The sequence below is a fragment of the Barbus barbus genome, assembly GCF_936440315.1.
Source record: "Barbus barbus genome assembly, chromosome: 19".
NCBI lineage: Eukaryota > Metazoa > Chordata > Actinopteri > Cypriniformes > Cyprinidae > Barbus > Barbus barbus.
This window is the reverse complement of record NC_136747.1, coordinates 18188782-18203395: the sequence shown is the minus strand read 5'-3', so window position 1 is coordinate 18203395 and position 14614 is coordinate 18188782. Positions and strand designations below refer to the sequence as shown.

The window sequence follows — 14614 nt, the reverse complement described above, 5'->3', positions numbered from 1 at the left end:
GTTCAGGGGTTCTCACAGTATTGCTAGTGAGAAATGGGCTTAAAAATTACATTAAGTTAAATGCTTTTCTAGGTAACTCGTTTAGTGTTAAATAATGTCCTGTAGTAACTCAATGTATTGAAGAAATATTTGTTTAATGGGGTTCTTCATTGTTTGCATCATTCAAACGATGCAACAAAACAGGCAAATGATGTATGGAAATGCTCAGCATGTTATCTTTTGAAATATGAAATTTGGGGGAAAATAAATATGTCCCCTAAATATAAATTCCCTAAAGTAGTGGTTAACTAGGGGAATCAACAAACTTCTAAGAGGCCACAAGATGAAATAAAATGGTTCAAATCGAGTTATGTTAAAATAATATAACACTAATATATAATACAAATGCTTTAGAACCACTGCCCTAAAGCTAAGAACATGGACACATAAACATTGCAAAGATGTTCTCTACACATTTAATAAACGTTTTCACCACATATTTACAAACAAGAAGTTGACATCTGAATTTAAACTGATCAGAAAAAACGTTATTGGCAGCACTAATCTGGGATTTCCACAAAGGCGATAATCTTCAGAGCATGTGATGATGATGTAATTATCTTGTCATGTGAAATCCACTACTTCTATTTGATCTGGGAGATTCCAATGGCCGTCTGCCTGCCTCTTGATTTCTCCACTAATCCCACACTTTACACCTTAGTGGCAATTCCTACGTAGATTGTCCAGTCCGCTTTTGCTGATCGTCCCATACGCCTGAGAATAACTGCCTAGTTTGGCACGAGGATCGCCGGCTGCAGAAACATTCGAATTGCTCTGGAAAACCTTCTTGCTGAACCTTGGAGGAAGCTTGGCATCACGTGAATGCGAATTAGACCGCTGGTTCTGTACAGTGGGATATTAAGATATCATAATGAGGAAAAACATAAAATATATCAGACATATCATTTATTAAAAACTAAGTAATGAAGGTGATAAGGTACAAAAAGACTAGCATAAAAAAGGAAGAATGCACACACTAGAACAGATGGCAGTAAGACCTCCTGATATGTGTCTCAAAACTGTGGGGGATTCTCAACATTGCACTGCTTTCTATCTTGTGACAAACACAGCCTCAACCAATAGATTGTGTTGGCAGACTGAATGCTCATGTCATAGTAAACAAGAGTCACACGGGTCACGTGAGTTTTATGCAAACTGGAAACATTAATGGTTAAACAGATGTTAGCTGTGATTTTCTGAAACATTTTTACACCCCAGAAAACAAAAGGCCACTCACCAAGCGAGCAGAGGTGACACATAACCCAGGGGAAACAATGGGTTCATCTTTGCGAAGCAGGGGATTATTTTGGGGTTGTGCTAGTGTGAGAGAGAAAGAGTGTGTGCGTGCCACAGGGGCAGAGCGACCTCGCTGGTCTATACCCTGATTGGAAGGAATGAACAGATGACACATTTTAAATGGACATTGAAGATGTTAGCAAAAAAACCCTGTACCATATTTCCCACTTAAAATGTCTTTAAATGTTGAATAGACAACAGCTCTTATATACAATGAAACAGTAGGACGTACCACAGGCCCATTAGCACCATCTGCAGGCAGTACACCTCCAGTATCTTGATTCCTCCTCCCAATCTGCTGAGAATGAGCTAGGTAATGGTGCAGTTTGACTAAACCATCTGGAAAAGAAATGGATAATATCGTTTATGGCTATCTAATGAGTAATATACAGCATTTCAAAGTTTGGGGTCTGCAAGATTTTTTTAAATGTTTTTTAAAGAAGTCTCTTATGTTCACCAAGGCTGCATTTACTTCATCACAAATACAGTAAAACAGTAATGTTGTGAAATATTATTAGAATTTAAAATAACTGTTTCTAAGTATTCAGTGTTAACGTGATGCTTCAGTAATAATTCAAATATGCTGATTTGGTGCAAAAAAAAATTTAAAGAAAAAAAAAAACTTTTTTTTAAGTATTTACTATTGACTGTTTAAATTAGGAATTTTGCGCATCGTGTGTGTGTGTGTGAGAGGGACAGAGGGGACTTTGTAGAAATCGAAGCATTTGAGAGAGGCGGGGCATAGAGGACTGACAATAATGTACAGTATTTGAAAAATAATGTGTTTTTTGAACAATAAAACATGTCAACATATTCTGTTACACCAAATACACAAAATAATGATCTTTAAAAAAAGCATCATATGACCCCTTTTTAATGCACCTTCCTGAATAAAAATATTTTCTTTAAAAAAACAAACAAAAAAAACATACAAACTAGTATATGCTAAGTAATATAGTTGCAGACTATTCTGTGGTAATGTACATTCTTAACAGTTCATAAAAGTTGAAGCCAGGACCTTCAGTGACCTTCAAAGCCATATCGAATGTATAAGTGTGGTAATTGAATGTTATTGTACAACCACTATTAAACAGAACTCACTAGGCATGTGTGTGATGGGGTTATAAGAGGTTTTGGCCGCACTGGGGCTCACTGCTGGGCTTGTGCTTTCAGGAGCTGAGTGTGTTTGCTCAGGCCTACTGAGAGGTTTCGCAACAGCTGCTCCAGTTCCATTAGAGCTCTTCTTGTCATTAGGAGGCTTCCTGTCATGATCTCTATCCACGCCACGCTTGCCTTCTCTTTGAGAGCCAGCACCGGTTTCATTGCTTTTGTCCATTCCACTGTCCCCACTCACTTCTGCAGTCTTCTCCTCTGATTTCTGTATGAAGTGAGGTCGTTTGTGCATCTGCCGACTGGCCCTTTTTTCCAAGATCATCTTTTACAGGAGAAATCAGAAAGTTGTGTTCAAGCATTCGCTAATATATTATTACTGTAAAAATACTACCATTCAAAAGCTGGGGTCGATACAATTTTTCTAATATTTTAATTATTTTTAAGGCTGCATTTATTTAATCAAAAATACAGCATAACAGTAATATTGCAAAATATTATTATAATGTAAAATAACTCTCTCTATCTACCGTTTATTTTCTTAAAAATAAAAATCATACCAAACCCAAACTTTTACTTTGAACTTTTTAAACTTCAGTGAACGATTATTTATGCTCAGTTTGTGTGGTAAGTTTTCAGGAGGAAAGATTTCTGTCACTGTGACACAGCATTTGTTACTATAACACAGAAATCACATGACTGTGTACACTCACAACATTATGACTGTTCAAAGCAAAGCACAAGTCAAAGGTCAAAATTAATCTGTGAAAAATGAGAAAATAATGAATGGAAAGTTTCCACTCACCTCGTAGAGTTTGTTTCTGTACTGAGTAACAGAGAGTTGGATGTCATCGTCCAATGGCAAAATTACATCATAGACCAAACTAGGCTCTCTGGCTGGGTTGTGAAATCTTGCATGACAAATAGAAAGAAGAGGGACATTTTTGAATTTTATTATTCATTTATAGATTTAGTAATTCATTTATTCATATAACAACAATGTAATAATTCCAAAAAAGCCATTTATCATTATGACTTATAACAGTATTCTCATAGCTTCATAACGTTACAGTTGAACCACTGACGTCACGTGGACTATTTTAACCATGTCCATACTTTGTTTCTAGGCCTGGGAACATTCCAGTTGTGTTGCTGTCTATGCAGGGTCAGAGGGTCATTTCATCCAAAAATATCTTAATTCGTGTTGTAAAGATGAATGAAGGTCTTATGTGTTTGGAACGACATAAGAGTAAGTAATTAATGACAGAAATGTAATTATGGAGAGAACTATAGTGCACTGATGATCAAATACATTGCGTCAAGTGCTGTGTATTAGGAGAGTACAGGGTCAATTTTGATTTCATGTTGACTTACATTATTATTTAAAAACATTAAATAACTAAAAGCAAAACTCACTTGGACACATAAGGGTGCTGCAGAGCTTCCTCTGCACTGAGTCGCTTGTCTGGATTGAAAACCAGCAGGCGCTGCACTAAATCAAGGGCGTCAGGTGGCACTGATGCCGGCAGAATTTCATCTAACGGCACCTGCGATCTAAACACACGTTCACATCAAACATGGTTATTATTATGTCAGCAGAGTCATCATTCAAGATCAACTAAACCACAGAGCGAACAATGAAGACAAACTGTTAAATATTAACATTACATACCTAAGCAGCATTCTCTGAATCACAGAAGCCCCATACTCTGATCTGATAGCTAACACATCTACAAAAAACCATACACAGTCCTATTAGCAAAAGTTGGTTTGTGTTTTTAATAAATTAATAATTGATGAAACAATCCATAATTCTTTGTGGCTGGTTTATTTAGTTGTTGCCTGAAAGAACAAGTCTAAGGTAAAATACGAACTCACCCTCTGTAGAAGGATGTGGAATGGTGCTCATGATTTTTTCGATTTGATTAATGGTAGACGTCCCAGGGAAGAGAGGCTTGCCCAGGAGCATCTCTCCCAGAATGCAACCTATGCTCCACATGTCCACACCTTTTGTGTACCTGCAGGAAATATAGGACCCATTACCATAATATACTATATATCATGATTAATACATTATAAAATGTTTAAAACAATCTATTTTGGGGACCACGCACCTACTGGACCCCAAGAGAATTTCAGGGGCTCTGTACCATCGTGTTGCCACATACTCTGTCAAGGCAGGATTCACAGCATCCTCTTGGATCTGGTACAGGGATCTTGCCAAACCAAAGTCACACAGCTTCACAAAGCAGTCTGAGTCTAGTAAGATGTTGGATGGCTTTAGGAAATACAAATAAAGGAATTACTTAAACCAGAAATGGTTTAAATTCATTCTGTAAGCATGAAGTGATGTTAAAAGGTGTGACATACCTTTTGGTCCCTATGAATGACATTGCCTGAATGAAGGTATTTTGTTGCTTTAAGAAGCTGGTACATAACATAGCGCTTATGAATGTCTTTTAATAGACTTCCTTTCTTTATTACTGCATGCAGGTCTGTGTCTGTAAACAAAAAAGTCGATGTGAATATAGTATAGACATTGTGAACAAAATCACATGTCAGTAACAGTAACTTGGAATTATAAATATTGCCACAGAATACACTTAATTGGAATATAATGGCGTGATGAGTACTGACTAATAAATGCAAAAGGCTCCAGGAAAGATCACACAAATGGTCTCTTACCCATGAATTCAAACACAAGGTAAATGTCTTTGTCGTTTTGGGCTCTAATGACATTCAGCAATTTAATTATGTTAGGATGATCCCCAAACTCCTGCAAAAGGAAAAAAAGAAGGAAGTTTGATACCTTAAACACAGAATTAAGTTTTTAATGTAATCGATTGTGTGCGGTCAGTAGATTTTTTTCTCAAAAGAAATGAATACTTTAATTCAGCAAGGATGCATTAAATTGACCAAAAGTGACCGTAAAGGAATTTATAACGTTACAAAATATTTCTATTTCACACAAGCAGAATATAAGCAGAACAAAATGTGAGCATAGCAACTGCTTTTAACACAGAGAATAATATATTTTATTGAGCACCAAATTAGCATATTAGAAACATTTCTGAAGGGCACAGGAATAAATTACATTTTAATATATATTAAAATAGAAAACAATTATTTTGAAATTGCAATAGCCTAATATTTCAGTCATTCTTCAGAAGTGGGACAAAACAGGGTGCAAAGTTGAAAAAATAAAACCTTGTACTCAGACAAATGAAACTACATTTATGTATCTTACATGTACTAAGGTACTGAGCTATGTTTTAATACAGACTCCCAACTTTTCTCTTTTTTAACAAAATGTGCTTTTTAGCTTGGACTGTGTAATATAATTTCAACTTTATCTTTAACAGCATTCAAGATGTTTTTAACATTTCAAAACTCATTATCATGTTAGCAGACAGATTACACTTTCACATGTGACCAACAATTCCTCAACAAATATAAAATATCACAACTTTGAAACCTTATGAAACATGCACGTGTCCTTGGAAAACTAAATATTTGTATTTTTTAAACCTGACATGTTGTGTCCTATGTCTCAAGAATGACTAATTTAACAATATTACTGTTTTACTGAATCTGTGATCAAATAAATTCAGCTTGGTGAGCATAAGAAAATTCTTTCAAAACATTTTAAACTCTTACCAACAACAAACTTATTAGCAGTAGTGTTTGGTCAAAGAGCAATATTCTTACCTGGAGGAACATAATTTCTCTGAAGGTTCTCTATGGGAAAATGCAGAAAAGCAGATCGGTATGGATTTGATACGGGTAAAAAAAATAGTGAATAACTGATCTGAATCTGAATAACTGGTTTACCTGTTCATACATACTGTAGAAGTGTAATATAATAACATAGTATAGTATAATATAATTTAGTATATATTGTAGCTATTTCAGACCATTCCTCATTCTCCACCTCTCTATTTTACTTGTCTCTAACCTGAGCATCCGTTCGATTCCTAAAGGCATCAAAGATTTTCTTCACAGCAACAGTCTCTCCTGTTTTTCTGTCCACAGCCTTCCAAACAATTCCATATGCCTGTGAAACGGATTAGAATGTACACCGTAATAAAATTATAGTTGATTGAACATACAGTGTATGACTTAATGACTTAATGACCAGTTGTCAGGGAAGGGTTGCCATGAAACCCTCATTTAAGTCATTTGTGTCCCTGCAGTTTCCATTTATTTACTGAAGTGACAGAGGAGAGATCATGCAGTCCACAGAACCTTTGCTTACTGACTGCCATTATTAGCAGTTCAAGCCCTGTCCCTATGATGTTTATTGCCATTATTAATTCAAAGGGTGGCTTTTATTTGCACACACATATTTTATGTTAGATTTTCCATTTTGTAGATTATATATTTTACTCAAAAGTGACTTTTTGTCTCATTTACATTTGAAGGATTAAACAGAAACAACCGACCCAGTTAAACTGCATCAATCAGAAGGTTAGTACCCTGCAACCCTAACAGTTCAGCTGTTCTTTCAAGCATCTATGATCACTATTGTGCAAAACAATGAATGATAGAAACAATAGCTCTTTTTTAGGTGGGATTTCATCCAATTGTTTTATTTAGGATAGTCCAAATGAGGCTGATGGTCTAACACACGACCACAATCAACATACAGACAAATACATTACCGTCTAGTTATTATATAACTATACAAGATTTTATAAGGTTTAACTTGGCACTTTTAAAACCCATAATGATAGAAAATGAATAGCTTACCCCTCTCCCAAGTCTTCTCTTGATTTCATATTTCAAGGTAATGTGTTCTTCCACCTCTGTGATGTTCATTCCGTCTATTTCCTGTTTTTTTACCACTTAAAATGAATCTGAATGCGTTTTGATCATGGCAGGAATAAAATCCTGGCTGCTTGAGGAATGCAGGATTGCAACAAAACAGATTTAATAAACTAAAACTACAAACAAGATCTTACGAATTCACTCCACTAACTAGGAGTGAACTTTTCCTAAGCGATATGTAATGTTATGCCGAATAATAAATCTAAACATGAATTTATCACGCGTTGATCTTAATCCCTATTGACCTTCCAAACATTTAAACGGAGTTATATAAATTCTAATCCCGACCTGCTGAAAGCAAATGTTTGTGTCGTTTGGATTTCACCAATGATATCTGTGGTGCTCATAGAGAATCGATGGCCTGGTACAAAGTTACGCATCGCTTGGGTTTGTAATTTTTTTTGTCGTCATGGAGACGATACACAGGACGCAATCTCTTAAAGGAGCCGCATGTTTGCTAAAAGTGAGGTAACCAAATTTCGGCGAAAAGGGTCCATTGTGTATTGTCAATTACATACTTATGTATGAAGCGTTACCTACACAGAAGTCACTCTCAAAACAAGCAGCTTTCGCTTGGTCAACACCGCGAATGAACCCTGAAATCTGCACGAGGAAATCTTTCGCCAACAAAGTCACCGGAAAAAAACCCCGATAAAAATGTCACTTAATTCCTTCTGTCCAATTTGCTTCAGTTTGAATGGAATCAATATGGTACAGAAATGTATGCATTACTGTGTGCTGTTGGATGGTAGACATTATATTGAGGTATTCAACCAAATGAAAGGGTTTAACATACACATATAATCACAGAGATGGGCAAAATATTTTTCAAAGTATTATATGGTTTATTTCAAAACTATTTTATTTACATAGGTCATTTAATAAATATGCCTCATTACATAAAGTGAGCTAGACCAACACCATGCCAAGGAAAAAGTAAGTTCTTAATCAAGATTTTATAAAAGTCAAGTTATCAACCAACAAATGTTAAAGTAAATGAAAGAGCGCATTTAACATGGTCTCATTTAAATACTGGGAAAACATCTATTTAAAAAAATAAGGAAAGTGTGTAGCTAGGGAAAACATCCATTTAAAATAAAATGCAGTATTGATAATCAAGTATAAGACCTTGTTCTAGAAGATATTATGAGATCCATAAACTGTTCATCCAACATGTATTTATAGAGACAAGCATCTTTTGCCTATAATAATCCTCCTCCCTATAACCCCCTCATTCCATCTCAGTTGGCTATTGTATTCGCTATTGCCATTCTAGAGAACAATTTCAGACTACTATGTGATAGAAAAATATGGTTACATAAAAAAAAAAAAATCTACTACTCTTTATTTTCAAATCTGTGAATGGTATAATCCTGATTGTATTACTGAACAACATAAGCCTTAGTAAGCAGTACTCTAATTGGATTTAAAGTTCCTACAAGAGACATGGGAAAAATATGGAAAATGAAACAACGGTTTGATAAAATAAAAAAATAAAAAAAGCTGGTGGAAAAGAGTTCAGAGAGCTCAGAGAGGGAAGGAACATTTAAGAAGAGTGTAAGAAACGATTAAAGGCATTGTAGGCAGACTCCAGGTCAAACAGCATCTGGCGAACCTGGGAGTCATCCAGCTCATCAGATGCAGACATGCTGCTTAGTGTGGTTAACCTGTGAGCAAGAACAACACAAGGAGCATTGCTTTTAAAGTGCAGGGAAACTGAATTTGTTTTTCAGGGCAGGCGGTTTAATTTAGTTTTGATTTTGGCAGATGAGCTATTTTATTTAATGCATTCTAAATATGATTTACAAAAATTACTCCAGTTTTCGGTGTCACATAATTCTACAGGAATCATTCTAATATGCTGATTTGGTGCTTAACAAACATTTCTTACCATTATTAATGTTAAACATTTGCACTGCTTAATTTTTTTGAACACATATTTTTTCTAGGATTTTTCGATGAATAGAAAAAAAAAAGCTTGTATTTGAAATAGAAATCTTTTCCAATAGTCTTTACTGTCACTGTATTTCTACAGTAAAACTTGGCATACCAGAGGCTGACTTTGTCTTTGGCCTCTGAATCTGGAGGCATGTTGCTCATTCTATTCATGGTCTCCATGAGCTCTCTCAGGTCAGGCTGGATCTATAAAACAATATTCACAGTTAATCAGTAATTCAAATCAAAAGGACTTAAACTGTCTCTAAATAACATTATGTTAATCTAATTAAGCTGATGTATTCTGTGAAATGAGTACCTCATCCATGGCACGAATCTCAAGTCGAAGTTTGTCCATCACTGTGATAAAGAGCTGCATGAGAGAAAGCAAAGATTAAAAAGGGTAAAGGAACAGATTTTACCAGTTATGATTGCTAAATGCACCACAAACTCTACTGTGTAGCCCTGTGACAAATTGCAAATGGCATTATTTCTTCTAGTCTGATGAAATAAATCTACATAATGGAACTGTTGGAACAAGAAGATATCCTCTGTGCTCAGTCAATAAACACTGGGGCGCTCTGGCATTAACTCAAGAAGCTATTCATTCTAGGCTGCATAAAATCACTACACAAAGTTTTCAAAATACATACAGAAACTATGTCTGCAATGCAGCGATTCAGGTTGCCCTTGTCATCCTTAATGGTGATTGGTCGATCCTCTTTGATCCGTTCCATAGCCAGTGGACAGTCCAGCTGTCAGAAACATACAGGGGAAAAAATATTAAAAAGTGAACCCCATACAATGCACTGGACTAATAAATTACTAACCAAAGATACAAAAGAACATTAAATAGAATAATTTAGAGTTACATGTAAGCAAAATAAACTATACCCTGTATTTCCGACAAAAGTCATCAATGGAGCCCACATCTGATCCCTGGACTTGTTTGAAAGCAGCCTTGTACTGGACGAGCAATCTTGAGCAAGCTCCTGTGTATCTGCAAAAGCAAAGCAAATATTTATTATATGGATAGATGTAAATAAGGATGTGGACACATTGGCAACAGTTTATAGTCAAAAAGTTCCATTGTCTATTGTTATAGATCAGTAATATATGAAGCATAGCTCACACACTTTAAAACAAAGCAGCTTCTAACTGGTCAACACAGAAAATTTGACCAATGTTGGGAAAGCTCTGAGAAGAAATATTTCATATCACATAAAATGTCCAATCATGTGAACTGTAACCGTGACCACACCTTAATTCACAATATTTTGCACAAACAAATTAAGTAACTAACTCGTTTGGAGTCACACAGTCCTTAATGTAGGCTTTTTCCAGGGCCTGAAGTGTTTTGACCACAGCAAACAACTCTGCCATGTTGTCATACCTTACAAAACAAAATAAAAAGACATTAATTGCAACCCAATCACATAATCATCATCATTATTGTGACATCAATCAATAAGACAAATAAATAAAAGCCATGGCTGAACAATATGATGTTGGTTAACTTACTTTTCTCTTTCTCTGGCATTTTTGTACAATTTCACTTCCTGTAACAGACAAAAAAACACAATTTAAGCACAGACGAATGATGACAGATGAGTCCATTATTACAAATTATGTGAACAATATAACATTACCACCTCATACAGTTCTGGCTTGTTGGCAGGTGCTGGTTAAGTTAAAGCAGAAACGCAAAACATATCAAATCAGACATGAGACTAATGAAAATATGTGCAGGAGTAAAATAAGAATGAGATGCTTTGATTTTTTTTTTTTTAGAGGCTCATGATTAAGAAAGTTCTTTCACTCACCTCCTCCCATCACTCCAGAGGCAGGGATTCCATGAAACATGATGAACTACAAAACAATTGAAGCGAGAATCAGATCATTATGTTTGGTTTAGTCACGGGTCAGCGCTATTCTCAGTGGAATAAATGATATACACAGTGGTTGCATATCAAAACCGACTGATCTGATCTCAGTATATTTACAGACACATTGTGAAAAAGGAAATGCAATTGAAACTTATATACAAACACATAATGTGTTACTCATTCGATTTTAGGTATTTTGAATCCTAAGCGGAGTATATAATACAACCGCTAATTTTGCTTTGTTTATTTCCTGACAAATACAAAGCGATGTTAGCATAGCTAGCTAGCTAAGATATTGCTTTGAATCCGCTGTGAGAGTAACTTACAAGAGACGTTAATGTCTCTCGTTAATTCACACCTTATATACGTCTTTAACGTTAATATGGTTATGAGATGACATAACTTATTACTTAAACACTAAAGGCGTTTTTAATAAAAACGCACCAGGAACAAGAAAATTCACTCACCCTTATATTGACGTCACCCACTGAAGCAAGCTGACGTGACGTCGCCGGATGATTTCGTAACGTCCTGTTTTCGACTTATTCTTCATTACAAAACTTGTTTACGCAAAGAATATACTATTTAATCTCAAGTAATAGGGAATCAATATTTATTCAATTTAACATTCGAAGAAACATTTATGCACAGGCTTCATTGTGACGGGTTGCCAAATCCTTTTAATATTTCTACACTATTTAATATATCGCACTTTATTCACTCACTTATGTAATGCATAACTACATTAAAGTATAATAACTGTTTGAAATAGTTTATTATACATCATTGTAAGGTGATCACCTTCATTATTATAACCAGTGCTATTAATATAACAGAAGTGATTTGTCGGTTATTCACAAGAATACCTGGCAACCCGAGAGTGTCTTTGAATACGCGCGCGGGAATAACTAGACAGCTACAGTGAACAGAGCTCGGGAAACTGTTTCTAAATAACGAAAGTATAACTTTGTAAATGTTAATATCGATTTTTAGCTTTGTTTGTTATGAGACTGTGAGCGTTGCAGGGAATTGTTTGTCCCGTATATAAAGAGAGGCTGGTTATTCGAGTGTGAGATTGATTGGTAAACAATGAAATCCACAAAGAACACTAAAGTGAAACCTGCAGCTTCAGCTAAAGAAGAAGAGTGTGGAATATGGCTCGACACAAAAGAATTAAAAGAAAAAAAACAACAGGTAACAACATCTGAATTCTAATTTAATATATTAGACCAAATCTAACCTTTGAAGTGAACTGGAAATATATATCTTTTTTTGGTAAGAAAAAAATAACGCTACATGAAATATGAAGGGATCTATAAAAGATAGATTTTTACATGTTTACAGAAACAGCTGACCCGTCCAGTATCCAAATTACTGACCCCACTTGCGAGATCAGGGGGATACAGTGTGGCAGTCGCACTCAGCTTCACTCAGACCAAACTCAACATGCCTGTTACTAGACAAAGCACTATATCAACCTTCTTTTCACCCAAATCCAGAGGTGAGATATTCCAGAGTTGTTTCATACTATAACTGTTTTAGATTACGTGATATGATAACTTCTAATATGTGTGTTGAATCACCCAGTTATAAAATGTGACATTCTGTAGATTTGTCTCATATTCATCTTCTAATCATATTTGCAAATGTCTTGATTCCACAGCAACAGAGCAATTTTGTCTTTACTGTTCCAATACTTATGGAGGGCACTGTATATACCTTTAATGTGATGATAAACTGTTAAAGCTAAATAATAACTTTATTTAACTAAAAGGTAATTATAACTTACAATAATTACCTTTTGTCCTTTTCTGACTGAAATTTGTTTGCCCAGACCCTAAGCCAAGTGCGGCTCATTCTGGGTTGTCCAGTTCCATGCACACAGAGGCACACACCGGGGCCAAACGGAAACATGATGTGACTTTGGAGCCATCTACAGAGTCAACCAGTCAAATATCTGAGGTGCACTGTGATGAACATTTTGAAAGATTGTCAGCCAAGGACAAAAAAGAACAGTCTTTTCTCCATTTAATATGCGGAACTGAGCCAGAGGAAAAAGAACCACCTATAAAAAGGAGACATGTCCATTATACAGAAAATGTGTTAGAGACACAAGAATATTGGAATAAAGAAGCTTCAAATGAATATCCAAATCAGACAGTTCCTGAAAGTGAGACTTTCTTTCATGAGGATTCCCCGGAGCATTATAATCCAATGGTCTGGAAGTCTTCTGAAGATGCACATAAGCATTTCCTTAAGTCTCGAAGTCCTAAACACACGGACAAACATGATTTAAGAGATCAGAAGGCCTCAGTTAAGGGGTCTATCTTAACTTCTAGGCCTGTCAATGAAAACCACAAACGATTGAGTGCTTCTGTGAATACGAATAAAAGTCAGGAGCAGTCTTGGCTCAAAAATAAGGCATCACCCATGAAACAGATTGGGAAAGAGAATAGCTGGCCTGCATCACCTATTAAAAATGCTCCAACATCGCCTTTTAAACGCCATCTAATTTCCAGTCCAGCTAAATGCAGGTTAAAGGAGAAATACACTTTTCCCCAAAAACAATCAGGTAAGGAATTTGCAAACACTGAGACGGTTGGAGAAACTTTTGCTACGCTGTTTACTCAGGACTCAGAGGGCTTCTGTGTGATTGCTCATCGTGACCAGCACTCAAGGAGCCCACAAAGAGACCAGAGCAATTTATCTGTGGGCAAAAATTATGGGAATAGTCCATCTGCTGCTTCTTTAGAAAAAGAGGAGGAATCATCAGATCTAGAGCCAGAGGTGCTTTTCACCCAAGACTCAGAGGGAAATGTGGTCATCAAGCATTAGCCAGAAACAGATGCTAAATACCACAAGAACACAGAATTTGAAGTGTTTTTTAAATTGATTTTCTTTCTTAAAATTTTGAAACTCTTGATTTTTTAAAAGTTGTAATAAATTAAAATATTTGAAAATTTAAATGAACATTCAATTAAAAAAATGAACATTTGTACAAGTACAAATAAATCCAAAAAATGATGTTTGTTGTGTAATGTTTTATAAAGATTCACTGCTTGCCAGCAGATGGCACCATGAAGCTTTTACTGTCTCTGTATGGTGAATTATTTAAGGTGTGCTTGTAGAATCTGTATATTTTAAAGTAGGACATGACATATGTCACATTAAACATTGTACAAGCGGAGTACATTTGAGTTTAAAGCTCTATCATTTTAAATTAATTTATGTTTTGTAGTGCTTTAAATTACCAGCATGGAGCAAGGTGAATACTTCACGTTCTGTTCTCATTTGCCAAGTTGATGATTCCCCATTGCTGCTCTGTTTAAACTTGCTGTCAGGGGCAGAATCTATGAGTTTCATTAAAGAGCCATGTGCTGACAAATTCACTCATTTTTCATGCATTTATAATAAATGCCATTTACTCCCAAATGTAATGATCCCCTTGTAAGGGACCCCTTCCTAAAATATAAAGGCATTTTCATGTATATAAAAAAAAAACATTTATACTGTGTGTGAAA

The 14614-nt window shown here is 35.5% G+C and overlaps 3 protein-coding genes across 3 annotated transcripts; 1 reads left to right on the top strand and 2 right to left on the bottom strand.

Moving 5' to 3' along the window:
- Positions 1 to 440: 440 nt before the first annotated feature.
- LOC306885665 (mitogen-activated protein kinase 15-like) lies at positions 441 to 7675 on the bottom strand. Its single transcript, XM_079442345.1, has 14 exons — positions 7195 to 7675; positions 6401 to 6499; positions 6154 to 6183; positions 5131 to 5221; positions 4816 to 4946; positions 4560 to 4723; positions 4324 to 4463; positions 4118 to 4175; positions 3862 to 3999; positions 3251 to 3356; positions 2437 to 2770; positions 1568 to 1674; positions 1277 to 1420; positions 441 to 882 (listed from the first exon to the last, which is right to left on the bottom strand). The coding sequence occupies exons 1-14, from the start codon at positions 7261 to 7263 to the stop codon at positions 697 to 699; spliced, it is 1797 nt and encodes a 598-aa protein (XP_079298471.1). The 5' UTR covers positions 7264 to 7675; the 3' UTR covers positions 441 to 696.
- Positions 7011 to 11754, bottom strand: LOC306885666 (vacuolar protein sorting-associated protein 28 homolog). Its single transcript, XM_079442346.1, has 10 exons — positions 11561 to 11754; positions 11031 to 11076; positions 10860 to 10888; positions 10729 to 10766; positions 10511 to 10600; positions 10102 to 10207; positions 9861 to 9962; positions 9527 to 9580; positions 9323 to 9414; positions 7011 to 8939 (listed from the first exon to the last, which is right to left on the bottom strand). Exons 2-10 carry the CDS (start codon positions 11068 to 11070, stop codon positions 8819 to 8821), a joined length of 672 nt encoding a protein of 223 aa, XP_079298472.1. The 5' UTR covers positions 11071 to 11076; positions 11561 to 11754; the 3' UTR covers positions 7011 to 8818.
- A 207-nt stretch (positions 11755 to 11961) lies between these two features.
- Positions 11962 to 14481, top strand: LOC306885574 (uncharacterized protein). Its single transcript, XM_079442190.1, has 3 exons — positions 11962 to 12287; positions 12438 to 12594; positions 12928 to 14481. The coding sequence occupies exons 1-3, from the start codon at positions 12183 to 12185 to the stop codon at positions 13926 to 13928; spliced, it is 1263 nt and encodes a 420-aa protein (XP_079298316.1). The 5' UTR covers positions 11962 to 12182; the 3' UTR covers positions 13929 to 14481.
- The last annotated feature ends 133 nt before the right edge of the window (positions 14482 to 14614 follow it).

What these genes read in the sequence shown, in the direction of transcription:
- LOC306885665 (XM_079442345.1), bottom strand. Translation starts at nt 7,263, where the DNA reads ATGAACATCACAGAGGTGGAAGAACACATTACCTTGAAATATGAAATC. An exon ending in AGAGAAGACTTGGGAGAGGG is followed by an intron (nt 6,500 to 7,194) that starts GTAAGCTATTCA and finishes TCCGTTTCACAG; the next exon opens with GCATATGGAATTGTTTGGAA. An exon ending in ATTCTCTTGGGGTCCAGTAG is followed by an intron (nt 4,464 to 4,559) that starts GTGCGTGGTCCC and finishes TATTTCCTGCAG; the next exon opens with GTACACAAAAGGTGTGGACA.
- LOC306885666 (XM_079442346.1), bottom strand. Translation starts at nt 11,070, where the DNA reads ATGTTTCATGGAATCCCTGCCTCTGGAGTGATGGGAGGAG. An exon ending in CTCTGGAGTGATGGGAGGAG is followed by an intron (nt 10,889 to 11,030) that starts GTGAGTGAAAGA and finishes TAACTTAACCAG; the next exon opens with CACCTGCCAACAAGCCAGAA. An exon ending in ACAAGCCAGAACTGTATGAG is followed by an intron (nt 10,767 to 10,859) that starts GTGGTAATGTTA and finishes TGTCTGTTACAG; the next exon opens with GAAGTGAAATTGTACAAAAA.
- LOC306885574 (XM_079442190.1), top strand. Translation starts at nt 12,183, where the DNA reads ATGAAATCCACAAAGAACACTAAAGTGAAACCTGCAGCTTCAGCTAAA. An exon ending in TAAAAGAAAAAAAACAACAG is followed by an intron (nt 12,288 to 12,437) that starts GTAACAACATCT and finishes ACATGTTTACAG; the next exon opens with AAACAGCTGACCCGTCCAGT. An exon ending in CTTTTCACCCAAATCCAGAG is followed by an intron (nt 12,595 to 12,927) that starts GTGAGATATTCC and finishes TTGTTTGCCCAG; the next exon opens with ACCCTAAGCCAAGTGCGGCT.